The following is a 26,642-nucleotide window of genomic DNA, read 5'->3' on the forward strand; positions in this document are numbered from 1 at the left end:
GCAGGCAAGAAAAAAGCAGAGAAAACACAAAAATGAAATGATCAGCCTCCTAAAAATGATGGAGGAAGAGCTCGGGACTGAGGAAGCAGTCATTCAAAAAAAAATTATAGCACACTCTAAAGGAGTCATGCTATGCTCCAATAAAACAGTTGACCTCTTCCATGACAGGTGCAGGGAAGACATTGTATATTTGGATGCGACAGGAAGCATTGTGAAAAAGGGAAAACCTCACCATTTTATGTTTATGAGAAATCCATTCAAAGGATCCTCCCCTGTCCCTGTGGCCACCTATATCACCAACGACCACACAACAGCCTCCATATAATTTTTCCTTGGAACATTTCTGACTGATGTAAGACTCCATGGAAAGACAGACAAACAAAGGCCTGTCATGTTAATATGTGATGGCTCTACAGTCCTTATGCAGTCCATGACCTATAACTTCTGTGGAGTCAGCCTCCAGGAACTTGTGTCCAGGTACCACAGCATTGTGACTGGACAGGCAAAGCAAGATTGCATAGGGCTACCAATCATGCATCGCTGTCTCAGTCATGTGATGAAAAATGCTAAGGACCTATGTCGAAAGCAGTAAGTGATTTCTGCCCAGTGCTACAATGATTCCTGAAGTCATTCATTTGTAAAGTCTTTGTAATAATAATTGTACAACCTTTTTCTTATAGTGCCGCCAAACATTACCACCTGGCTATGCATGTTTTTGGACTGATGACACAGGCCACCACAATGTCAGAGCTGGATGATGTTGTCACCAGTGCTGTGGTGGTATTCTCCAGCTCCCACAGTGACAGAAATGTTGGAAAACATTTCGAAAATCTCCAGAGACTACTGACAAATTCAGCACAGTCAGACTTTGACAATTCAAGCATTGTGGAGCAAGACTGTGTGGTATGTAATAATTATGTGAATGTTGGAAGTTGTTTCATATTTCAAAAATATCATACAAACTGATTTGTTTACCTTCAAGTCCAACACAGCACAGAAAAGAGGACAGAGGCAGTGTGACCAGAAACAATGGACACATATTAACATGGTTTACATATTTTCCTATTACCCAAAGGTCAATGCAATGCAACTAAACTTATTTGTGGATTATTTTTTCTAGAATGATATCAGACATACGCCCTTCAAACATCATTTTGAGGACTTAACACAAACAGTTATTGACAAATCTGGTGATGACAACATATACTTCTGCCTGACTTTCATCCCTTCCTTGCTTAAGTACTTTCTTCCCCTGGCTGGTCTGTGGTCTGGCCTACTCTTGGGTAAGTTTTATTTTACACACGTTTCTATAGCTGCTTGTTAATGTAATGTAATATAAAATAAGAAGGCATGTTTACTGTTTGGTCAAGTGACCTCGGACGCCATGGAACAGGGCCCATTTATCAGAAACTTTCCCTGAAGTACAAAAGTGCTGCAAAGAAAAACACAGGTACAATAAACCTAAAGCTTTCATGTAATATTGAATTTCATTGCATTATTCTATAATCAATATTATAAACTGCAATGTAAACAGTATGTAATCCAAGTGATTGTTAACAATTTCATTTGATGTACCGTAACTAATTTGTTCAACCGTAGAATTACACACAGGACAACAAAACTCAAGGGATAATGGAAAAAAGCCAGTGGGACCTCAAAAAGATCAGTTTTCAACGGAGACGTCTGACCACGCTGGACGATTTTGTACATACATACAAAGTCACCTTGAGCGCCCTGCTAAGGGAATATGGCGGCTCTCTGAGGAGGGGGCAGAAGGTATAGTTTGTTATTTATATATGGCTGTTACGTTATCACATTTGTCCCTAGTCATTAAGCATTGCTATCGATTATGTTAGGAAAATATCACTCGCCCCTGGCGTTTCAATAATCAGGATACATGTATTTATTATCCTTACAAGAATGGAAGTAGTCATCACATACAGAGCTGCATAGGACAAATAGTTCACAGAACAGTGTCCTTCACATACTGTATATACAAGAGACTTGTAGACAGACTTGTTACACAGTCACAAGATGGAGGATTACCGGTTCAAAGCAGTATACAATGTTTAGTTTGGATTAGCTAAGGCTCACGACAGAAATGATCATGCTTGTCATATGTCTATCTCCATAGAGGCTGAATCATCATGTTAATCACATAGCTATCATATGCCTAAAACAGTCTTGATGCTCTTCTTGGTAATCATACATCCTGTCATGTACACAGCTACTTAGGCTTCTTTGTCATCATGTTCTACTCTGATATTCAAAGAGTACATTCAGTATTTTCCCAACAGTTAGTCTGCAGGTAATTTTGTCATTATTATCAGTTATATTAGGTTTGCTAATAATATGTCACAATAATATTGATACACCAATCAAAACTGTGATGCAAACATGCTGAATTTAGTTGGTTTCATAATTTTGATGAATAATAATTAATTAAATAATATATTTATTTCAGTCAAAGAAAATGTTTGTTGTGGAAAGAAAAAAACATTGAATAACGTGAAATGGCAGAATATGTAATGAAAGGTAATTTATGAGTGCATTTACCCTGTCAATATTCCTTATTAACTGCAGACCCATCGTGTGGACATGGAGCGATGGAAACAAAGAAAGCAGAACAGGCGAGGAGTTTATGTGACACCCATAAACAAGCCTTTTGTTTTCAGACAGCACAAGAACTATGTATGTATTTTCGAGAGCAAACCATTGTTATCCTGTTTGTTGAAAATAACATAAATGTTCTAATATTTGTGTTATTAACACTTTGTTTTTCTCAGCTCATGCAGAAGACAAAAACACCAAAAGCTCCACTAAAAAAACAAGCGTCAGGTCAAACTGAAGCACATATTCCATCACAGGTAATCCCATTTAGCATTCTTAAACAAAGCCAGGAAGCATTTGAAACACATACATCTAAACCAGCTTGGAATCTCTCATTTTCTATTAGTATAGGTAAAAATAGAATAACTGAAGAGTTAAATTGTGTGATTAAGTGATTAACTATGACATGCACATAACAACATATATTGGACAATGTGAAAGGCAATGTTGATGTTTCGGCTTCTACTGTATCCAGGATCCAAAAGACAAGGCAAGACAAGGTCAATCTTCAGAAATGACGGAGCATGCTGAGGATGAAGCACAGGGAGGTAAAGTGGATGCTTCATCAGAGGTAAGAAACTGTAAGGACACATCATCAGGGAGTTCATCAGAGGGACCAGATACAAATGTTTAAAGAATTGATTAACTAAAAAGTGAAAATGTAGATTTTAATGTTTAAGGAATGCTAAAGAAATGTTATAAAATAATACATTTCAATTTACAATGTGTATCTCATGCTCTGTTAACAATCTAGCTTTGGGACATAAAAATGATATAGTATTTTTTGTGTTACCCCCAGCTGACCGCGTTGTGGGAAAAAAAGGACACTGAGGTGGCGGTGTCTGTAGTCCCCAAGCAAATAAGAGGACACAGTTTCACCATCTATCACTCTGACATACGGACCCTTAGACCACACCAGTGGCTTACAGGCGAGGTATTTCATCCATATTGTAGGACAGAACCAGTGCTCATACCAAGTCTCTTCACTACACATGAATCCAATATTCATGTGATGCTAACTTCACGTAACGCTAGCTTCATGACACACCACTAAAGTCTTGTTAGCACCAAAGGCCTAAAATGTATTAAATTGTTTTAAAAAGTGAATCTTAAAAGGCATCCACAGTTGAATATTTCACTTTTATTGTACACTAGAAGAAGTAGTTAAATGTGGTCACTCACTGTTATAATTTTCTGTTTTTATCAACAAAGCTTAACACCTGTCAACTACATTATTATTTAATATAGTTGTATTTCTTATTAATGTCTGCTTGTCGACATTCTCTCCAGATCATCGAGTGCCTTTTCCATATACATGCAAATAAATGTAAACTGGGGACAAGGATTTATATTCTCAACCACTACACAGCTGGTGTGATCCTGAAGAGGTCAGGAAGCACACTTTGTCAAAGGTAACTTGTGTTTCTGTTGAGGATAACTAAAAAGGTTTTCATTATGTCTTTGTCTAAATATAAACATACTCTATAGCTATTTGACTCTACTGTATAAAGAAAAGAAAATACAGCCTGATGGGAAATGGAAGTTGTTTTGTTCTTATGTATTACAGATACACTTTGACAGCTATGGAGCCATTGTGTCCTTTGTAAATGTGGGAAATATACACTGGACATTTCTGGTTAGTAGTGTCTATGTCATATAATTGTATATTTCTTGATCAGCTTTTGGAGATGTTCTGTTTATTTCCAAAATATATATTTATTTTTCTGTGTCCACAATACATCAATGCTGAAGAAAGCACAGTGTATTTGGCAGATCCTGCACGCAACTCTGCAGAGCAGGCAGAGTCATTCCCTCATAATGTTTATATTTATTGTTATATGTATGTGGGAATAGATGGATCAGCTCTATTGCCACAACCAGCCCTTTTGTTTTTTTTATGTTATGTTCTACTACACCAGAACATATAATGTGTGAAAAATGTGTGCATGTTTTATTTGGTCCATACCGATTATACCATAACAACCAATCCACTGAATAAACAACCTGTCCTTAGAGTGAACAATTGTCAATTCAGTTTGATATCAGACTAGGTGTCTGCATGTTATTTCTTAAAATATATATTTGGGAAACATGCATTAACATCACTCCAAATTGCGTTACTCGACTGCTGAGACACAGTGTGACAAGGATTTATTTTATTATGCGAGTATTGAATTTATACAGTATGCATTGTACGTTAATAATATATCTTATCTCACGCAGTAATTACTTCAAAATGAGGAGGACCTGCTGCAGTAAGACAGACTGGGTAGACATAACATGGAAGGGAGGAGTGATGAAACACCCAGTACAGCAGGATGGCAATAGCTGTGGGGTAGTTATCTGCATGGTAAGTGGAATACTTATTTTCATATATGCTTTTTGCTAATACAACATTATTTCAGCTTTTAGGATAAAGTTTGTTTTACTGCCTTTCACAAAAACACATTTGGGGTAGTTGGATAGTTATTTTAAGAACATAACATGGTGTATCACTTTAAGATGGCAAAGGAGGTCATTGAAGTGTTTCCAAAAACACCAAAAATGGGTTTTGGGACCACAACAAGGGAGATGGCGCATCAAAGAAAAGTCTTGGCCCTGGAAATACTGACAGCATCAGGTGCGTGCTACATTTTCAAAATGTCAATTCAATTGAGATATTGTTGTACTTGAGATGTAACAATAGGCGCTTTCACACCGCAGTACTTTTCCCACAAAGGTTCATGAGAACTTAGTTCATCAGAACTCTTTAGTTCTGATGAACTAAGTACAGATCGCGTTCACACCGGAATAAATCCCTGGGGGTGGATTAGGCAAATGAAGCCGCTGACGTCACTTCTTCTTCTTCTGCTTTGGGTTTACTGGCAGGCCGCAAACAACTTCACGGCGTATACTGCCGCCCAAAATCCCCGGCCGGAATTCTCCGGAGTTGGGGACTGGCTTCAGTAGAAGCTGCCGGGACTCCCAGCAGCTTCTACTGAAGCTTTCCGAGTAAATCGCCAGAACGCCGAAACCTCCTCATCTCCACCGCTCTCATGTTTTATTTTGTGTTGCCATAAATTAGTCTCTCTGCGTTTCTGCGCAGGGCTAATGCTAATGCTAATAATGCTAATGCGAGGATAATAAAATGGTGGCTTCATAACACTTTTTTTGAGTTTTACGGGGCGTGGTTTGCAATCCGCCCAGCCAATCAGAAATATAGCTCTTTTCTCACAAGAGAGCCGCATGAGAGTCTCTGCTCTCTAGCAGGGACGGAAAAGGGGGTAAAAAGGTTCTCATGAACTAATTTTAGTTCCGGCTCTTTTTGGCGTGAACGCGACATTTTGGAACCATATCGGAACTAAAGTGTGAACGCGGCTATTAGCATTTTTTTTTTATCAGTGTTTGACAAAGAAGTCAACTGTGCCATGTGCGCTGCCATAAAACGACCCGGCTCAGTGCCACATCATATCCACACTGACTGGGTAAGGTTTAATGAATATTGAGACTTCAGATATTTCACAGTTTAGATTTATAGAAAAGCATTAAATGAAAGCAGAAACTAAATACAAACACTTCAGGGATGCAGTTGACCATTGCTCGAAGCTGTTATAAGCAGGGCTTTACTCTTGTTTGTCTCCACTCCTTCTATTGCAGATTCAGTGTGACAGCTGTTAGCGGTGGTGCCATACACAGTGCCTGCAGATTGACCAAAAGTGTCTTAAAGAGGCACAAGTTGGGGACTGGGATTACTCTCTGTGTAAAAAATAATGTATGTGAATGAACAGTAAAGGGTTTTCTTGTGACAAGCAATATTTTATTTGTCCAAATGGTGGGGGATGCGGTTGCTGTTTGTCCTATATTACAAAAAAAAGCACCAGCTGGGGACTGGGACTCCAGACTTTCCCAGAAAGCAGGGGATGTGGTTGCTGTGAAATATTTTTCATTTATATGCTCAATTTGATATATTTAAAATCTATATTTGAGATTTGTTTAACTAAGAAGTGACCGTTGAATAAATATTGCAAAACAATGCCTATATCACATGGCAGCCAGTGTGAATTGTTTCATTGCAAGATTTCAAGTTTCTATTGTAAAAAATCTGGGCCATTTGTTGTGTCATTTCTCCAAACACATACAGTACAAATGCCTGTTTTAGAGTCTTAAAAAGGTGCAGAAGAAGAACTTTACATACAGACAGGACTATTGTACTGAATCCAACAGTACCAATTTTATTAAGTACTTAATGCAAAAATTCCTTTTATCTCTCATCAAAGATGGCAGAAAACATGCATTATTGTACTCATGGGTGGAGTTTGACAAAGGATTACTCAAAAAGTACACAGTAAAAGTACTTGATTGTACTTGTGGTAGTAGTCCAAGTAGTACTGAGTCCAACAGTATCAATGTCACTTAGAACTTAATGCAAAAAATCATTTGATCTCTCATCAAAGATTTATATTTATAGACCACACAGGTATTAAAAGTGCAGACATTTATTGCATGAAATATAAATAAGTAATTGAAAAACATCTAAGTAAAATTAGTATATATTTTAGTTTGGGCCCAATGTAAAAGCTATTTCAAAATATTTGTATTGAATAATATTGAACTTATATTTTGATAACTAAAGTGTTAAAAAGGTAGAGGACAGATTGTTAAAACTGGAAATGAAAATAATGTGTGTCAATTTAATTGTTTAAACTCTAGTGCCAACGCTCTCAGGTATTAAAATTGAGTCCCAGGTCTAGAATTGACAAGCTTCTACCGAGACATTTGATCACCTTTCTAAGGTTTGCTCTTACGTTGGTCTGTGCCAATTTTACTTTTTCTTACCAATGCCAGAACTCTGATTTTAATCTCTTTGGTTTTCAAAGAATATATGAGAGGATTGACACAAGGTGGGATGCAAGAGGCCAACGACAGACTCAGCACACGCTGGTCTGGGTCGAACAGACCCAGATAAAACCCAATACTAAATATGGTAAGAATAGGAATGTAAAACACAGCAACAAGGATGATATGCTCCACACAAGTGGCCAGAGCTTTCAACCGACTGTCTAAAGATTTCATCATGAATACAGTCGCCAGAATGCAAATATAAGACAGGAGAATAAAAGAAAAGGGTACTGCAAGGAGCAAAACAGAAAGGAACGAAGCTGAAGCCCACTGCAGTGAATAATCGTTACAGGCGAGTCTGAACACAGGCGCATAGTCACAGAAATAGCTAAACACTATCAGAGAATTACAAAAAGACAGTCGAGACATTAGACTTGTTGTAAATAGTATTACTCCCAGACCAAAAAACCAAGTCACGCCGACAATCCATGACATGCTCTGCATTGTGTTGATGGAGTTGTGACGCAGAGGGAAACATATTGCAATCAACCTGTCATAGGCAAGTATAGCAAGTGCATATGACTCTAAAGATATAAAAGCGTAGTAGACATACATTTGTAACATACAAAGGTTAAATGGAATAAAGTTGTCTTTAACAAGGAATATCTTTATCATGCTGGGAATAGTGCACGTGTTCAGGATAACATCAATTACTGCAAGGTTTACTACAGCCAGAAATTTTGGAGTGTGTAAAGAACGATTAAAGCAAATGACATAGATCACCAAACAATTGGACAGCACTGTGACCACATAAACAAACGATAGAAAGATAAAGTAGACACTGATGAAGGGGAAAGTCTCAAACCCAATGATATAGAAGCCTGGAGGATGAATGATGATGTTAGAGTCATTTAAAACAGTCCTGAGGAAAGACATAGTAGATCTCCGCAGCCTGTGATGGAGCATGGCTCTCTGGTTTGATAAAGAGGAAATAAATCACATCACACACGTAGATGTTGAAAAGCCTCATACTGTATGCAGAATTATCATGCCATTTTCATTAATACAATTCAACCATTCAACAGTGTTTAAAATAGTTATGTGATAGTTAATCATGAAGCTTACCTGAGACCCTGGATCAATAGTAACTCTGACTCTAACTGTCCGACCCCTCATACAGTGGAATATATACTTTCCTTATTGATCTCCAGAGATAAAGCTTTCTAGTGACACTGAGAAGAAGAAGCCTTTTAATGATATTAATTTATTCCACAGAGATCAGGGCATTACTTTTTCTTTTCATTAAACTTATTAAGCTCAGTTCACAAGCACTTTATTGCCCTCACTGATGAGAAGTACCTCTTGTGAGTAGATGGAGAATTCAGGACCAACCACACTTGACTCACTGATTTATTTGGTCACATACATGTAATAAGCATTATTGTGTAATCATTTGCTTATTTAGATTTCTGTAAATGTACTTTTTTAATACATTATTGAGACAAAACAACTTTCAGAAAGTTTGGAAACAACATGCATTATGCTGACTTTCTTAAACAGGCCATGGTTTTAATGAGCCTAATTTGTGATGCCGTCAACAGAGAGTTTCTGTTAATGACCTTGTCTTTAACAAGAAAACTTTTTACTGTGCAAAGTTCAAACTAATTAATCTGAGTTGTTATTGTTACTGATCTGAATAAACACAATTCAACATGGAGGTTAAAGGTCCCATTATTCTATGGAGTTTTTAGAAAGCGGTCCTTTCATTTAAAGTACCCTTTTCCAGGCCAGCAGCCGGGTCGGTTGTCTTGGTCTTTCTACACTGCCTAAAAGTCTTATGTTGCTTACTCCTATTAACACTAAAACTCCAGATATAATGTGTCATCTTTGGTCTTGTTGTTGGCCTTGTCATGCTCCTTTGGCATGTGTGACTAGAACTTCGATGCTACGGTTGAATTCAAATCAATTCAATAACAGACTTTATTTTATAAAATCTTTTACTTGAAACATTATGTTCGACAGCGTGTGCAAGTGAATCATATGTAATTGTAAAGATGGTATTAAGAGCTCATTCATTCAATTGTGTTTTGGAGTTTATTTATACTTGTTCTCTGAATCATTAGCTCGTCGGCGAGCGTCTGGTGGCCGGCCTTGCCACGGAGCCCGGCCGGGCACAGCCCGAAAAGGCGACGTGGGCAACACCTCCGCTTCTCCGTCCCGCGGGCCCACCACCTACGGGAAACAGCGATGGGGTCGGGTGCGCTGCCAGAAGGGTGGCAGTGAAGGCAGAGGTTCTCGACGGACCAGACCCGGGCGACAGAAGCTGGCTTTGGGGACGTGGAACGTCACCTCTCTGGGGGGGAAGGAGTCGGAGCTTGTGCGGGAGGTGGAGCGTTACCAGTTGGATCTGGTTGGGCTCACCTCTACGCACAGCGTCGGCTCTGGAACCTTACTTCTGGATAGGGGTTGGACTCTATTCTTCTCCGGAGTTGCTCAAGGTGTGAGGCGCCGGGCGGGTGTGGGGATACTCACAAGTCCCCGGTTGGGTGCTTCGTTGTTGGAGTCTACCCCAGTGGACGAGAGGGTTGCCTGCGGGTTATGGGGGGGAAAACTCTGACTGTTGTGTGTGCTTATGCACCCAACAGCAGTTCAGAGTATACGGCCTTCTTGGAGACCCTGGAAAGAGTCCTGTATGGGGCTCCTGAAGGGGACTCTTTAATCTTGCTGGGAGACTTCAACGCACATGTGGGCAATGATGGAGACACTTGGAGGGGAGTGATTGGGAGGAACGGCCCCCCTGATCTGAACCGGAGTGGTGGTTTGTTACTGGACTTCTGTGCTAGTCATGGATTGGCCATAACAAACACCATGTTCGAACATAAGGATGCTCATAAGTGTACGTGGTACCAGAGCACCCTAGGCAGAAGGTCCATGATCGATTTTGTTATCGTATCATCGGACCTGAGGCCGTATGTTTTGGACACTCGGGTAAAGAGAGGGGCGGAGTTGTCAACTGATCACCATCTGGTGGTGAGTTGGGTCGAGTGGCGCGGGAAGCCTCTGGATAGACCTGGTAAGCCCAAACGTGTAGTTCGGGTGAACTGGGAACGTCTGGAGGAGGCCCAAGTTCAGGAGGCCTTCAACTCACACCTCCGGCGGAGCTTTTCGGGCATTCCTGTGGAGGTTGGGGACATTGAACCAGAGTGGTCGGTGTTCAAAGCCTCTATTGCCGAAGCCGCGACGGGGAGCTGTGGTCTCAAGGTCCTAGGTGCCTCAAGGGGCGGTAACCCTCGAACCTCCTGGTGGACACCGGTGGTCAGGGAAGCCGTCCGACTGAAGAAGGAGGCCTTCAGGGATTTGTTATCCCGGGGGACTCCCGAGGCAGTTGCAAGGTACCGACAGGCCCGAAGGGCAGCAGCCTCCGCCGTGGTTGAGGCAAAGCAGCGGGCGTGGGAGAAGTTCGGAGAAGACATGGAAAAAGACTTTCGGGCGGCACCAAAGTTGTTCTGGAAAACTGTCCGACACCTCAGGAGGGGGAAGCAGGGAACCATCCAAGCTGTGTACAGTAAGGATGGGACGTTGTTGACCTCAACTGATGGAGTGTTAGGGCGTTGGAAGGAGCACTTTGAGGAACTCCTGAACCCGACAACTCCGCCCTCTATGTTAGAGGCAGAGCTGGAGTATGACGGGGGATCGACACCAATCTCCCGGGGGGAGGTCACTGAGGTCGTCAAACAACTTCACAGTGGCAAAGCCCCGGGGGTGGATGAGATCCACCCAGAAATGCTGAAGGCTCTGGGTGTTGAGGGACTGTCATGGTTGACACGTCTCATCAACGTTGCGTGGAAGTCGGAAACAGTACCGAAGGAGTGGCAGACCGGAGTGGTGGTTCCCCTTTTCAAAAAGGGGGATCGGAGGGTGTGTGCCAATTACAGAGGCATCACACTACTCAGCCTCCCCGGGAAAGTTTACTCTAAGGTACTCGAAAGGAGGGTCAGGCCGATTGTCGACCCTCAGATTGAGGAGGAACAATGCGGATTCCGTCCTGGTCGTGGAACGACGGATCAGCTTTTTACTCTCGCAAGGATCCTGGAGGGGGCCTGGGAGTACGCTCATCCAGTCTACATGTGTTTTGTAGACTTGGAGAAGGCGTATGACCGGGTTCCCAGGGAGTCACTGTGGGAGGTGCTGCGGGAGTATGGGGTGAGGGGGTCTCTACTCAGGGCCATCCAATCTCTGTACTCCCAAAGCGAGAGCTGTGTCCGGGTCCTCGGCAGTAAGTCGGACCCATTTCAGGTGAGGGTTGGCCTCCGCCAGGGCTGCGCTTTGTCACCAATCCTGTTTGTAATATACATGGATCGGATTTCGAGGCGTAGTCGTGGGGGAGGGGGTCTGCAGTTCGGTAGACTAAGGATTGCACCACTGCTTTTTGCAGATGATGTGGTTCTGATGGCTTCATCGGTCTGCGACCTTCAGCTCTCACTGGATCGGTTCGCAACCGAGTGTGAAGCGGCTGGGATGAGGATCAGCACCTCCAAATCTGAGGCCATGGTTCTCAGCAGGAAACCGATGGACTGTCCACTCCAAGTAGGGAATGAGTCCTTACCCCAAGTGAAGGAGTTCAAGTATCTCGGGGTCTTGTTCTCGAGTGAGGGAACAATGAAGCGTGAGATGGGTCGGAGAATCGGAGCAGCGGGAGCGGTACTGCAGTCTCTTTACCGCACCGTTGTGACGAAAAGGGAGCTGAGCCAGAAGGCAAAGCTCTCTGTCTACCGGGCAATTTTCGTTCCTACCCTCACCTATGGTCATGAAGGATGGGTCATGACCGAGAGAACGAGATCGCGGGTACAAGCGGCCGAGATGGGTTTTCTCCGCAGGGTGGCTGGTGTCTCCCTTAGGGATAAGGTGAGAAGTTCGGTCATCCAGGAGGGACTCGGAGTTGAACCGCTCCTCCTTCGTGTCGAAAGGAGCCAGTTGAGGTGGTTCGGGCACCTAGTTAGGATGCCACCTGGGCGCCTCCCTAGGGAGGTGTTCCAGGCACGTCCAGCTGGGAAGAGACCAAGGGGTAGACCTAGAACCAGATGGAGGGATTATATCTCTTCTCTGGCCTGGGAGCGCCTTGGGATCCCCCAGTCAGAGCTGGTTGATGTGGCCAGGGAAAAGAAAGTTTGGGGCTCTCTGCTGGAACTGCTACCTCCGCGACCCGACCACGGATAAGCGGGAGAAGATGGATGGATGGATGAATCATTAGCTATTATTTTAGCATTAAAGTGTTTAGTGTGATAGAGTATATTCAAACCTTGTGATTTGGTGATATGGTACAGGCCAGTTTTCATGTTGAAGGTTCACCGGGGTTACTCAATCTGTGAAGTAGTCAGTGAATCTCACATTCATCTGCATGACCATTTTATTTTCTTCATCCTTAAACAAGGTCTGTAATCGGGTTTTCTTTCAACACGTTAGATTCACTAGATTCCCAAAACAACAAAGTTAAACCGAGAATCAATGATTTGAACAGTAATGAAGTACACAGGTACATGAAGTCCACATGTTTAATGATTGTTACGTTTTTTACAGATTTTTAAATCATATATACGTGGAAGATGAATTACTTCACTTTTAAACTTCATTGTTGGTATAAATAAACATAATAAAACAATATTCACTTTTATCAGTCACACGACATCAGATATATAAGCAGTTGAAGTACATTCAAATTTGAGAAAGTTCTGACAATGAGTAATTACAAACAACATCAACACCAAATCTTTAAAGGTTCTCTAAATATATAGCACATCACAACACAAAACCTGCAAACAAAACAAAACAATGATCCTTTAGAGTTGAGCCTTTTGAGATTCCTTTGTGTGGCTCATGCATGCTGTCTGCCCATAACCTGCTTTAGTGATGAGGAGCAACAGAGCCTCAAGGCTGCAGCTATAGTCATGCTGTTTTCCGTTTGTTTTTTTTAACTATGTAATGCACACGGTAGATATAACGAAAAAGTGTTATGATAGAAATGTCGAATTTTACTTAAGTACAGATTAGCGAAGTAATATTAGAGATACCAGCAACAGCATACTAGTAAATCAATTGACTTACTACTGCCAATCGGTCCTTTTTTTATTTAGTGCTGTGTTTTATAAACCCTAAAAGGATTGTTTTTTGGGGGGTTTGTTGGTTGTGTGCCAATTGTATTTCTTCTTACCAATGCCAGAACTCTGATTTTGATCTCTCTGGTTTTCAAAGAATATATGAGAGGATTGACACAAGGTGGGATGCAAGAGGCCAACGACAGACTCAGCACACGCTGGTCTGGGTCGATCAGACCCAGATAAAACCCAATACTAAATATGGTAAGAAGTGGAATGTAAAACACAGCAACAAGGATGATATGCTCCACACAAGTGGCCAGAGCTTTCACCCGACTGTCTAAAGACTTCATCATGAATACAGTCGCCAGAATGCAAATATAAGACAGGAGAATAAAAGTAAAGGGGCCTACAAGGAGCAAAACAGTAAGGAAGGAAGCTGAAGCCCACTGCATTGTGTAATCATTACAGGCGAGTCTGAACACAGGCGCATAGTCACAGAAATAGCTAAACACTCTGACAGAATTACAAAAAGACAGTTGAGTCATTATACCTATTGTAAATGTGATTGCTCCTATAGCAAAAAACCAAGTCACGCCGACAATCCATGACATGCTCTGCATTGTGTTGATCGAGTTGTGACGCAAAGGGAAACATATTGCAATCAACCTGTCATAGGCAAGTATAGCAAGTGCATATGACTCCAAAGACCCAAAAGCGTAGTAAACGAACATTTGTAACAAACAGAGGTTAAATGGAATAAAGTTGTCTTTAACAAGGAATATCTTTATCATGCTGGGAATAGTGCACGTGTTCAGGATAACATCAATTACTGCAAGGTTTACCACAGCCAGAAATTTTGGAGTGTGTAAAGAACGATTAAAGCAAATGACATAGATCACCAAACAATTGAACAGCACTGTGACCACATAAACAAACGATAGAAAGATAAAGTAGACACTGATGAAGGGGAAAGTCTCAAACCCAATGATATAGAAGCCTGGAGGATGAATGATGATGTTAGAGTCATTTAAAACAGTCCTGAGGAAAGACATAGTAGATCTCCACAGCCTGTGATGGAGCATGGCTCTCTGGTCTGATAAAGAGGAAATAAATCACATCACACACGTAGACGTTGAAAAGCCTCATACTGTATGCAGAATTATCATGCCATTTTCATTAATACAATTCAACCATTCAACAGTGTTTAAAATAGTTATGTGATAGTTAATCATGAAGCTTACCTGAGACCCTGGATCAATAGTAACTCTGACTCTAACTGTCCGACCCCTCATACAGTGGAATATATACTTTCCTTATTGATCTCCAGAGATAAAGCTTTCTAGTGATACTGAGAAGAAGAAGCCTTTTAATGATATTAATTTATTCCACAGAGATCAGGGCATTACTTTTTATTTTCATTAAACTTATTAAGCTCAGTTCACAAGCACTTTATTGCCCTCACTGATGAGAAGTACCTCTTGTGAGTAGATGGAGAATTCAGGATCAACCACACTTGACTCACTGATTTATTTGGTCACATACATGTAATAAGCATTATTGTGTAATCATTTGCTTATTTAGATTTCTGTAAATGTACTTTTTCAATACATTATTGAGACAAAACAACTTTCAGAAAGTTTGGAAACAACATGCATTATGCTGACTTTCTTAAACAGGCCATGGTTTTAATGAGCCTAATTTGTGATGCCGTCACCAGAGAGTTTCTGTTAATGACCTTGTCTTTAACAAGAAAACTTTTTACTGTGCAAACTTCAAACTAATTAATCTGAGTTGTTATTGTTACTGATCTGAATAAACACAATTCAACATGGAGGTTAAAGGTCCCATTATTCTATGGAGTTTTTAGAAAGCGGTCCTTTCATTTAAAGTACCTTTTTCCAGGCCAGCAGCCGGGTCGTTTGTCTTGGTCTTTCTACACTGCCTAAATGTCTTATGTTGCTTACTCCTATTAACACTAAAACTCCAGATATAATGTGTCACCTGTGGTCTTGTTGTTGGCCTTGTCATGCTCCTTTGGCATGTGAGACTAGAACTTCGATGCTACGGTTGAATTCAAATCAATTCAATAACAGACTTTATTTTATAAAATCTTTTACTTGAAACATTATGTTCTACAGCGTGTGCAAGTGAATCATATGTAATTGTAAAGATGGTATTAAGAGCTCATTTATTCAATTGTGTTTTGGAGATTATTTATACTTGTTCTTTGAATCATTAGCTTTTATTTTAGCAGTAAAGTGTTTCGTGTGATAGAGTATATTCAAACCTTGTCATTTGGTGATATGGTACAGGTCAGTTTTCATGTTGAAGGTTCACCGGGGTTACTCAATCTGTGAAGTAGTCAGTGAATCTCACATTCATCTGCATGGCCATTTTATTTTCTTCATCCTTAAACAAGGTCTGTAATCGGGTTTTCTTTCAACACGTTAGATTCACTAGATTCCCAAAACAACAAAGTTAAACCAAGATTCAATGATTTGAACAGTAATGAAGTACACAGGTACATGAAGTCCACATGTTTAATGCTTACGTTTTTTACAGATTTTTAAATCATATATACGTGGAAGATGAATTACTTCACTTTTAAACTTCATTGTTGGTATAAATAAACATAATAAAACAATATTCACTTGTATCAGTCACACAACATCAGATATATAAGCAGTTGAAGTGCATTCAAATTTGAGAAAGTTCTGACAATGAGTAATTACAAACAACATCAACACCAAATCTTTAAAGGTTCTCTAAATATATAGCACATCACAACACAAAACCTGCAAACAAAACAAAACAATGAACCTTTAGAGTTGAGCCTTTTGAGATTCCTTTGTGTGGCTCATGCATGCTGTCTGCCCATAACCTGCTTTAGTGATGAGGAGCAACAGAGCCTCAAGGCTGCAGCTATAGTCATGCTGTTTTCCGTCAATTTTTTTAACACTGAAATGCACACAGTAGATATAACGAAAAACTGTTATGATAGAAATGTCGAATTTTACTTAAGTACAGATTAGCGAAGTAATATTAGAGATACCAGCAACAGCATACTAGTAAATCAATTGACTTACTACTGCCAATCGGTCCTTTTTTTAATTTAGTGCTGTGTTTTATAAACCCTAAAAGGATTGTTTTTTGGGGGGTTTGTTGGTTGTGTGCCAATTGTATTTCTTCTTACCAATCCCAGAACTCTGATTTTGATCTCTCTGGTTTTCAAAGAATATATGAGAGGATTGACACAAGGTGGGATGCAAGAGGCCAACGACAGACTCAGCACACGCTGGTCTGGGTCGATCAGACCCAGATAAAACCCAACGCAAAATATGGTAAGAATAGGAATGTAAAACACAGCAACAAGGATGATATGCTCCACACAAGTGGCCAGAGCTTTCACCCGACTGTCTAAAGATTTCATCATGAATACACTCGCCAGAATGCAAATATAAGACAGGAGAATAAAAGAAAAGGGTACTGCAAGTATCAAAATGGTAAGGAAAGACGCTGAAGCCCACTGCATTGAATAATCGTTACAGGCGAGTCTGAACACAGGCGCATAGTCACAGAAATAGCTAAACACTCTGACAGAATTACAAAAAGACAGTCGAGACATTAGACTTGTTGTAAATAATGTTACTCCCAGACCAAAAAACCAAGTCACGCCGACAATCCATGACATGCTCTGCATTGTGTTGATGGAGTTGTGACGCAGAGGGAAACATATTGCAATCAACCTGTCATAGGCAAGTATAGCAAGTGCATATGACTCCAAAGATATAAAAGCGTAGTAAACGAACATTTGTAACAAACAGAGGTTAAATGGAATAAAGCTGTCTTTAACAAGGAATATCTTTATCATGCTGGGAATAGTGCACGTGTTCAGGATAACATCAATTACTGCAAGGTTTACAACAGCCAGAAATTTTGGAGTGTGTAAAGAACGATTAAAGCAAATGACATAGATCACCAAACAATTGGACAGCACTGTGACCACATAAACAAGCGATAGAAAGATAAAGTATACACTGATGAAGGGAAAAGTCTCAAACCCAATGATATAGAAGCCTGGAGGATGAATGATGATGTTAGAGTCATTTAAAACAGTCCTGATGAAAGACATAGTAGATCTCCACAGCCTGTGATGGAGCATGGCTCTCTGGTCTGATAAAGAGGAAATAAATCACATCACACACGTAGATGTTGAAAAGCCTCATACTGTATGCAGAATTATCATGCCATTTTCATAAATACAATTCAACTTAACAGTGTTTAAAATAGTTATGTGATAGTTAATCATGAAGCTTACCTGAGACCCTGGATCAATAGTAACTCTGACTCTAACTGTCCGACCCCTCATACAGTGGAATATATACTTTCCTTATTGATCTCCAGAGATAAAGCTTTCTAGTGATACTGAGAAGAAGAAGCCTTTTAATGATATTACTTTGTTCCACAGAGATCAGGGCATTACTTTTTCTTTTCATTAAACTTATTAAGCTCAGTTCACAAGCACTTTATTGCCCTCACTGATGAGAAGTACCTCTTGTGATTAGATGGAGAATTCAGGACCAACCACACTTGACTCACTGATTTATTTGGTCACATACATGTAATAAGCATTATTGTGTAATCATTTGCTTATTTAGATTTCTGTAAATGTACTTTTTCAATACATTATTGAGACAAAACAACTTTCAGAAAGTTTGGAAACAACATGCATTATGCTGACTTTCTTAAACAGGCCATGGTTTTAATGAGCCTAATTTGTGATGCCGTCACCAGAGAGTTTCTGTTAATAACCTTGTCTTTAACAAGAAAACTTTTTACTGTGCAAACTTCAAACTAATTAATCTCAGTTGTTATTGTTACTGATCTGAATAAACACAATTCAACACGGAGGTTAAAGGTCCCATTATTCTATGGAGTTTTTAGAAAGCGGTCCTTTCATTTAAAGTACCCTTTTCCAGGCCAGCAGCCGGGTCGGTTGTCTTGGTCTTTCTACACTGCCTAAAAGTCTTATGTTGCTTACTCCTATTAACACTAAAACTCCAGATATAATGTGTCATCTTTGGTCTTGTTGTTGGCCTTGTCATGCTCCTTTGGCATGTGTGACTAGAACTTCGATGCTACGGTTGAATTCAAATCAATTCAATAACAGACTTTATTTTATAAAATCTTTTACTTGAAACATTATGTTCTACAGCGTGTGCAAGTGAATCATATGTAATTGTAAAGATGGTATTAAGAGCTCATTCATTCAATTGTGTTTTGGAGTTTATTTATACTTGTTCTCTGAATCATTAGCTATTATTTTAGCATTAAAGTGTTTAGTGTGATAGATTATATTCAAACCTTGTAATTTGGTGATATGGTACAGGCCAGTTTTCATGTTGAAGGTTCACCGGGGTTACTCAATCTGTGAAGTAGTCAGTGAATCTCACATTCATCTGCATGGCCATTTTATTTTCTTCATCCTTAAACAAGGTCTGTAATCGGGTTTTCTTTCAACACGTTAGATTCACTAGATTCCCAAAACAACAAAGTTAAACCAAGATTCAATGATTTGAACAGTAATGAAGTACACAGGTACATGAAGTCCACATGTTTAATGCTTAAGTTTTTTACAGATTTTTAAATCATATATACGTGGAAGATGAATTACTTCACTTTTAAACTTCATTGTTGGTATAAATAAACATAATAAAACAATATTCACTTGTATCAGTCACACAACATCAGATATATAAGCAGTTGAAGTACATTCAAATTTGTAGAAAGTTCTGACAATGAGTAATTACAAACAACATCAACACCAAATCTTTAAAGGTTCTCTAAATATATAGCACATCACAACACAAAACCTGCAAACAAAACAAAACAATGAACCTTTAGAGTTGAGCCTTTTGAGATTCCTTTGTGTGGCTCATGCATGCTGTCTGCCCATAACCTGCTTTAGTGATGAGGAGCAACAGAGCCTCAAGGCTGCAGCTATAGTCATGCTGTTTTCCGTTCATTTTTTTAACACTGAAATGCACACAGTAGATATAACGAAAAACTGTTATGATAGAAATGTCGAATTTTACTTAAGTACAGATTAGCGAAGTAATATTAGAGATACCAGCAACAGCATACTAGTAAATCAATTGACTTACTACTGCCAATCGTTCCTTTTTTTAATTTACTGCTGTGTTTTATAAACCCTAAAAGGATTGTTTTTTGGGGGGTTTGTTGGTTGTGTGCCAATTGTATTTCTTCTTACCAATCCCAGAACTCTGATTTTGATCTCTCTGGTTTTCAAAGAATATATGAGAGGATTGACACAAGGTGGGATGCAAGAGGCCAACGACAGACTCAGCACACGCTGGTCTGGGTCGATCAGACCCAGATAAAACCCAACGCAAAATATGGTAAGAATAGGAATGTAAAACACAGCAACAAGGATGATATGCTCCACACAAGTGGCCAGAGCTTTCACCCGACTGTCTAAAGATTTCATCATGAATACACTCGCCAGAATGCAAATATAAGACAGGAGAATAAAAGAAAAGGGTACTGCAAGTATCAAAATGGTAAGGAAAGACGCTGAAGCCCACTGCATTGAATAATCGTTACAGGCGAGTCTGAACACAGGCGCATAGTCACAGAAATAGCTAAACACTCTGACAGAATTACAAAAAGACAGTTGAGTCATTAGACTTGTTGTAAATGTGATTGCTCCTATAGCAAAAAACCAAGTCACGCCGACAATCCATGACATGCTCTGCATTGTGTTGATGGAGTTGTGACGCAGAGGGAAACATATTGCAATCAACCTGTCATAGGCAAGTATAGCAAGTGCATATGACTCCAAAGATATAAAAGCATAGTAAACGAACATTTGTAACAAACAGAGGTTAAATGGAATAAAGCTGTCTTTAACAAGGAATATCTTTATCATGCTGGGAATAGTGCACGTGTTCAGGATAACATCAATTACTGCAAGGTTTACCACAGCCAGAAATTTTGGAGTGTGTAAAGAACGATTAAAGAAAATTACATAGATCACCAAACAATTGGCAAGCACTGTGACGCCATAAACAAGCGATAGAAAGATAAAGTAGACACTGATGAAGGGAAAAGTCTCAAACCCAATGATATAGAAGCCTGGAGGATGAATGATGATGTTAGAGTCATTTAAAACAGTCCTGAGAAAAGACATAGTAGATCTCCACACCGGACGATCTCTGCTGAAAAGGTCTCCTCTCTAAAGAACAAAGAAATATTGTACATTAGACCTCTATAGAAGTTATAAACCATATGCTGGTTCAATTAGCAAATTAAAATATTGTAGTGTATATATAAGACATTCTCAGTCAATTAAAAAATGTACAAATGCTGAAAGAAATCTGTGAATGTGTCCTACTGTACCTGATAGTCTCTTAATGATCGTTGAGCAACAGCTCTAACGTAGTGCTGCAATCTCAAAGCAGCAAACACATGACTGCACGTCTGTCCTGTGTATAGGGGAAGATATACTTCCTTCATTGATCTCTTGAGACAAAACTAGCTAAAGAAGTCATTAAAGAACAACTGTTGTGCAATGAAATATTGGGCTACTAGCCATCTCGAACCTTCAGTTTAAAAAAGAAGATGCGATACCGTTCAGATAAATATCAATAATTTCGAACATCGCGGGGAAATTCCTTCGACTCATTTTGAAGTTTTGGGGTAAGCCGGAAGTGACGTCAATGCGGGAACGCTTCACTGTGCGGCGGGAGAGCCAAACACGGACAAAGTGTGTTGTCATCATATATACAGTCTATGGTTGTCATGCGTAGAAATGGTGAATTACTGAGTTTAGGCACGTTAATAACGTTTTAATGAAGTTGACTACAGTATATTCATATTTGTCAGTGCTGTCATGTCAATTCGGCGAACATAAACATAAATGATCGTGGTGAAGATGATGATTAAATTCGGATAAAAAATCGGTAGTGAGAGCTGCTGAATTTCCTCCCGTAGGATGTGATATAAAAACAAATCGATTATTTTTGTAGTTGTAAACTCAAGTGGATGAAACTACATTTATTAGTGCTTTCATGTCAATTCGGCGAACATATGATACATTAAATGATCGTGAGGATGATGATTTAAAAATCGTTTGTTTGAGCCGGTCTGCTTTTCCTGATGAGAAAACAAACCGATGCTTTTTGTAGTTGTAGTACACCAACATGGATTAAACGTGTTTTTTTTTACCACAATTTAAGAGCAGGTTTGCAACTTACTCTGATTAAGCTTATTTTATACTCAAACTCAACTAATGTTTGGATACAATGCTTCCCAATATAAAACTAAGTTGCTGTGTTGCGGACATGATTTCTGTACCAGAGATGATGTTGCAGTAACACTGCACTTATACTTTAATCTTCACACAATATGACAACTTTATGGTAACTCGTGTCAACTAATTCCTAAATCAGTCTGTTCAAATAATACTACTATTGTACCATTGTGGCCTCTTGTGACAGCAGACAGTGTGTTTGTATCCAATTATAATGAAAGGATATGTTAAACATTTTCTGCTTATTAAAGTGACAAATGAAAAAAAGAGAACTTCCCTGTGCTCTCTGCTGGATAAAACATTTAAAATAAAGTTATTAGATGTCCTCAAACCTTTCTTTGGCATAATCTCACTTTTAATTCTATTAGCTCTATTTATCCATAGCGCCATCGACCACACAAACATGAAAGTCCAAGTCGTGTTTTTTTTTGTAGCTGCTCATACTTTATTTTAATCAACAATATTGTGATTAGGTACAGTCTTTTGATTTGCATGCCCTCAACACATCCCAGACAGTGTTCAGCTCGGAGCAGACTCAGGGAAGGTTTTCTGCCGCTGCTTCATCAGCTGCTCTTTCCGGGCGATTTGGAAATTCATCATGCAGTCTTTGAAAGTCTGGACCTGACTTTTGCAGATGCGCCAGTCCTGGTGTTCAGCCATGCACTCCTGCACAGCGTAATGTTGCTCTGCACAGCCAGTGCGGGATATCATCCGATCAACGGGGTCATCCTCATCTTCATCTTTACGGCTGCGGTCATGGGGGGACGCCATCCTGTGCTGACTCGATTGCTCTGCTGAGGATAACACATAATGGTTTCAATATTACATTACATTGCATTTAGCTGGATTTCAGCAATAGACAGTCAATACACAGGTAATAAAATAGTCTTAGGAAAAACCACAAAGCATCCTAGTAGGTCTATCCAAGTGTCTTTGCTGTTCATTTTAACAGGGACAAATCAGTTCTTTTTTTTTACAGCCCCATATAAAAACAAACAATGAAAACTAGTAATGCCTCATATGCATATAGAATAGATAAAAACACTAACATAAATTAGGTGTGTCTTATTTTTCCATTGAGGTAATAATATTTGAATTCTGAGTCCCTGGGTCACATGAAATGGAAGCTATTGAACAAAAATGTATTATCTTCTATCATGTAAAATCAGTTATTGACACATCAGTAATAATAATTCGGTGAGCATAAGACATATATATAGATATATTATATAAGAGAGGAAGCATGAACATAACTTTGATTTTGTGTCACTCTAACTATAATTGTTGATGGTCCCTAAGTGAAACCTTGTAGTTAAGATCAAGGACTCGAATGTGAGCTAAAAGTCCTTTAGCTGCTGACAGTCTGTGAAACTGAGCAAGAAGACTGGAGTGAATTTCTGTTAAGGATCCGACCTAAAACTAGCTTCTACAGTCACGACATTAGCACTTATACTTTCACTCCACTACACAGACTCACAGTTTCAAAACATATAATGATCTTAACAAATATGATGATGAATAGCTGAAATGAACTTCACCTCGACCAGCTGCAACATTGGTCTGACATGTTGACGGACCAATAATACCCTTCACTTCTATGGGAGACATTTTGCACAACGAGTGGTTTTAGATTTAAAAGTTAAACTAACATTAAGCAGGCTAGACTTTGCTTAGATTACCTGTTATAGTACCAGAGCTGAATTTTGAAATAGGGCTGTTAATTTACGTGGATTTCCTTAAAAAAAATATTGCTAGTATACGTAAGTACAGTAAACATTCGTCGTTGTCATGTAGCTGCATTAACAAGAGAATACATTCAATAACCTTAGCTCAAAGGTAGGCTAACAGTATCGAGAGAGGTGCTAGCAAACACACATTTTTACGTAACCCTTCCTTGTTCTTACCTGTTTATTCTCTTTGAGCGATCTTTTCGTTGAGACACTGGAATTATTTTTCCATAGCCTGCAAAACTTTACTCTAGACTTCTCATAACAAACCACAGTCAACTGCAAGTGTTTCTCGGAGGACACATTTTAGCAGCGGACGAACGTGTAACCGTAAATAGTAACCGTCGATATCCGTTCGTCATTAGCTCCGCTTCCTACCGAACACTCAAGTCATTATGTTAATACATCGTAGCATTCATATCAGTGAATACATCGTTGCAACAACATCATCATTTTGTAGTCCATACTTTATCATAGTAAACTGCTTATGTGGTGAATGTTTTACAATGCATATCTATAGAAGGTTCTGTAGTTCATATAACCTGAAGAACAGGGCCGGCCCTCGACTTAGGGCCGGCCGGCCCCCCCGCGCGTTCTCACTACACACAACACAGAACCAACTTTTGTCTATAATGTTAGCATAAGCACACATATTGTATAAATAACCTCGTAAACACCGTGGACCTGACCTAACCTCCTCTAGGGTTTTTTTTTTTTTAGCTATTGAAGTTAAAAGCATCAATCTGGTGCACTTTGAGAGCAAAATGAAGAGATCTATGGATACATCTCTCAACACCCATATGAAACAGAACTCTAAACAGATTTTTCTTTATGAATATTTTACAAATCACTTAAACTGTATTCTTGTTTTGACATATAGTATTTCATAACTGTTTTTCATTTATTCTCTCTGGCTGTCCATCTCATAATGTTCACATAGAAACTAGCTGTCAATAGGAATATCATTCAGAAGAATTATAATTTCTTGCAAAAATCTGTCACCAACAGAGGTTGCATATTTAAATTCAGGTGTTGTTATGGCAACGTCAGTGGCCAAACAGCCGCACTTACTGCTGCAAATACGTTGAAACATGCTGTTGACACGCAGTGGCAACTATTCCACCATTTCAGCTGACTTTTTCTCAGAAATACTGTCACATAACATCCATATATTTCATTGCTAGGTTGATGCTTAGCTAAGCTAACTATGAAACACTTTAACTGACAGGACTCCGGATCAACTGTGTACTGTAAGGTAGCTTCTAGCTTCATGTCAAACAGTAAGCCAACATTTCCCAGAGAACTTTCTTTTAAATCACTAGGTAACGCTAAAAAACATTACATTTAGATTGTATGACAAAGTGTGTATTTAACATATCTGGTTAGCTATAGCTACTTGCTAACGGTTTAGCTTACCCCCGCGATTCAAAGTAACGTCAACGTAGCTGTAATGTATGCTTTGCTTACATGTTCGCATAACTTGGAAGTTTACTGACATTTACATACCTTGTTTACCTGGCTCAAGTGGTGGCTCTGGGGTTGTTGTGTGAGCCACCACTTGAGAATTGTCGTATTTTTTAAGAAAAAAATCCATCTTAAAAAACTCTGAGTCCGACTGACAGTTTATTTTAATCATTGTCACAGCTCACAGGATAGGTACCTGTCAGCCAATAAGACAGATGTTTATTTCCATTGAACTCTCTCGTTGCTCGTGTCTTGCCTCTGTTGCATTCACTGAGCACGGGAAATTACAATCCTGCCGTCCTCTCTAGTGTCATGATGAGGTTCAGGTAAAGCATGGTTAATGTATTGTATTATTGAGTCAATAATATAATACATGCCTTTAAGAGTAGGAAATCTAGCCATATTAATACAATTAATTAAACATACTTATCATTGCGACGGTGTACTGAGATTTTTTTTTTCTTTTCATTTTTTCTATTTTTCATTTATTTTTGCTAGGGGGCCCCTTAGTGGCTGGGGGCCCTAAGCGGCCGCTTATGTCGCTTAATGGGTCGGGCCGGCTCTGCTGAAGAATAAAAAAGCGTGCCTGTTACAAACATGTTGGGCCCACTCACGGGGGCTCATTATTTTACAGCCTGGTTCATAATGGTTCAAGATGTTAACATTTATTAATAAAAAAAAAAACAACCACTTAACAAAAACAGGTTGTGCCTTATATGGTGCATTGATCTGATTCTTGACAATTCAGTTTCATTAGTGAAAAAAAATTATATATTGTTTTCAATTTATTCGTTTATTTTAGGGGGACAAGCACAGACACACAATAACATTTGCAGAGGCAGTTTCTAAGATACTGTACACGTATATACAAGCCAAAGGTAAAAATAAAAACAAAAAATTCAAAATAATACAAATAAAAAACAGAACTCATATTATGGTCCTTTTTGAAGTGTGACTATTTAGAAACAATGGTTCAATCAAGTTGCTGTCAGCTGAATACAGGTAGAGCATACAGAGTTCAATTATTGTGAGATAAAATGTTTTGGTCATTTTGTGAACTGTGTACAGACTTAGTAATCAGGGACAAACACATTAAACGACTTTTCAGTTGGTAAATGTTCCCAGAGGAGAAATTCATCACTAAACACGATGGGTAAGACAAAACTAGTCGTCCGGCAGTTTTGCTTGGAGTCAGTAGGGGCTTGGACTGGGAGCTGTAGGGTCGCCGGTTCAAGTCCCAAACCAGACCTAAAATATGTAGTGTGGACTGCTGCTTGGAGAGGTTCAATTCCTGCCCTGCCGTGGTCCCTTTGAGCAAGGCACCGGACAACCCCCTTCCCCCTCACTCCCATTGCTCCCCGGGCGCTGTACAATAGCTGCCCACTGCTCCTAGTACTAGACTCCTGGTACTATAGGATGGGTTAAATGCTGAGGCCAAATTTCCCTGTGTGTGCTGTGTGCTATGCATGTGTGAACATTAAAGAGGGTTTCATCCCTCCCAATTCTTCTTCTAACTAGATAGTTCTAATTAGCCCAGCTTGTGTTGCCATCTCCAGAGAATTCAGATTAATGATCTCAACTTTAACGAACAAACAT

The 26,642-nt window shown here is 39.5% G+C and overlaps 5 protein-coding genes across 5 annotated transcripts; 1 reads left to right on the forward strand and 4 right to left on the reverse strand.

Annotated features, from left to right (window-relative positions):
* Window positions 1-1,632: 1,632 nt before the first annotated feature.
* LOC307018456 (uncharacterized protein) lies at window positions 1,633-6,519 on the forward strand (the record flags this gene model as incomplete). The annotated part of the gene is made up of 10 exons (XM_079648691.1): window positions 1,633-1,776; window positions 2,584-2,691; window positions 2,787-2,867; window positions 3,086-3,181; window positions 3,410-3,544; window positions 3,901-4,022; window positions 4,178-4,246; window positions 4,834-4,960; window positions 5,113-5,230; window positions 6,247-6,519. The coding sequence occupies 7 exons, from the start codon at window positions 1,633-1,635 to the stop codon at window positions 4,215-4,217; spliced, it is 726 nt and encodes a 241-aa protein (XP_079504817.1). The 3' UTR covers window positions 4,218-4,246; window positions 4,834-4,960; window positions 5,113-5,230; window positions 6,247-6,519.
* An 858-nt stretch (window positions 6,520-7,377) lies between these two features.
* LOC307018457 (olfactory receptor 2AT4-like) lies at window positions 7,378-8,364 on the reverse strand (the record flags this gene model as incomplete). The annotated part of the gene is made up of 1 exon (XM_079648692.1): window positions 7,378-8,364. One exon carries the CDS (start codon window positions 8,362-8,364, stop codon window positions 7,378-7,380), a length of 987 nt encoding a protein of 328 aa, XP_079504818.1.
* A 5,191-nt stretch (window positions 8,365-13,555) lies between these two features.
* On the reverse strand, window positions 13,556-14,575 carry LOC307018458 (olfactory receptor 2AT4-like; the record flags this gene model as incomplete). Its single annotated transcript, XM_079648693.1, has 1 exon — window positions 13,556-14,575. One exon carries the CDS (start codon window positions 14,573-14,575, stop codon window positions 13,556-13,558), a length of 1,020 nt encoding a protein of 339 aa, XP_079504819.1.
* Window positions 14,576-16,237: 1,662 nt separating this feature from the next.
* LOC307019796 (olfactory receptor 2AT4-like) lies at window positions 16,238-17,655 on the reverse strand (the record flags this gene model as incomplete). The annotated part of the gene is made up of 1 exon (XM_079650901.1): window positions 16,238-17,655. The coding sequence occupies one exon, from the start codon at window positions 17,653-17,655 to the stop codon at window positions 16,636-16,638; it is 1,020 nt and encodes a 339-aa protein (XP_079507027.1). The 3' UTR covers window positions 16,238-16,635.
* Window positions 17,656-18,875: 1,220 nt separating this feature from the next.
* On the reverse strand, window positions 18,876-21,234 carry LOC307019795 (olfactory receptor 2AT4-like). Its single transcript, XM_079650900.1, has 2 exons — window positions 20,943-21,234; window positions 18,876-20,778 (listed from the first exon to the last, which is right to left on the reverse strand). The coding sequence occupies exons 1-2, from the start codon at window positions 21,057-21,059 to the stop codon at window positions 19,714-19,716; spliced, it is 1,182 nt and encodes a 393-aa protein (XP_079507026.1). The 5' UTR covers window positions 21,060-21,234; the 3' UTR covers window positions 18,876-19,713.
* Window positions 21,235-26,642: the final 5,408 nt, after the last annotated feature.

This window comes from Notothenia rossii (assembly GCF_949606895.1).
Source record: "Notothenia rossii genome assembly, chromosome: 9".
Classification (NCBI taxonomy): domain Eukaryota; kingdom Metazoa; phylum Chordata; class Actinopteri; order Perciformes; family Nototheniidae; genus Notothenia; species Notothenia rossii.

Coding starts and splice junctions, on each gene's coding strand:
- LOC307019795 (XM_079650900.1), bottom strand. CDS start 21,059: ATGAAGGAAGTATATCTTCCCCTATACACAGGACAGACGTGCAGTCAT. Junction 20,779..20,942: donor GATCATTAAGAGACTATCAG/GTACAGTAGGAC, acceptor TTTGTTCTTTAG/AGAGGAGACCTTTTCAGCAG.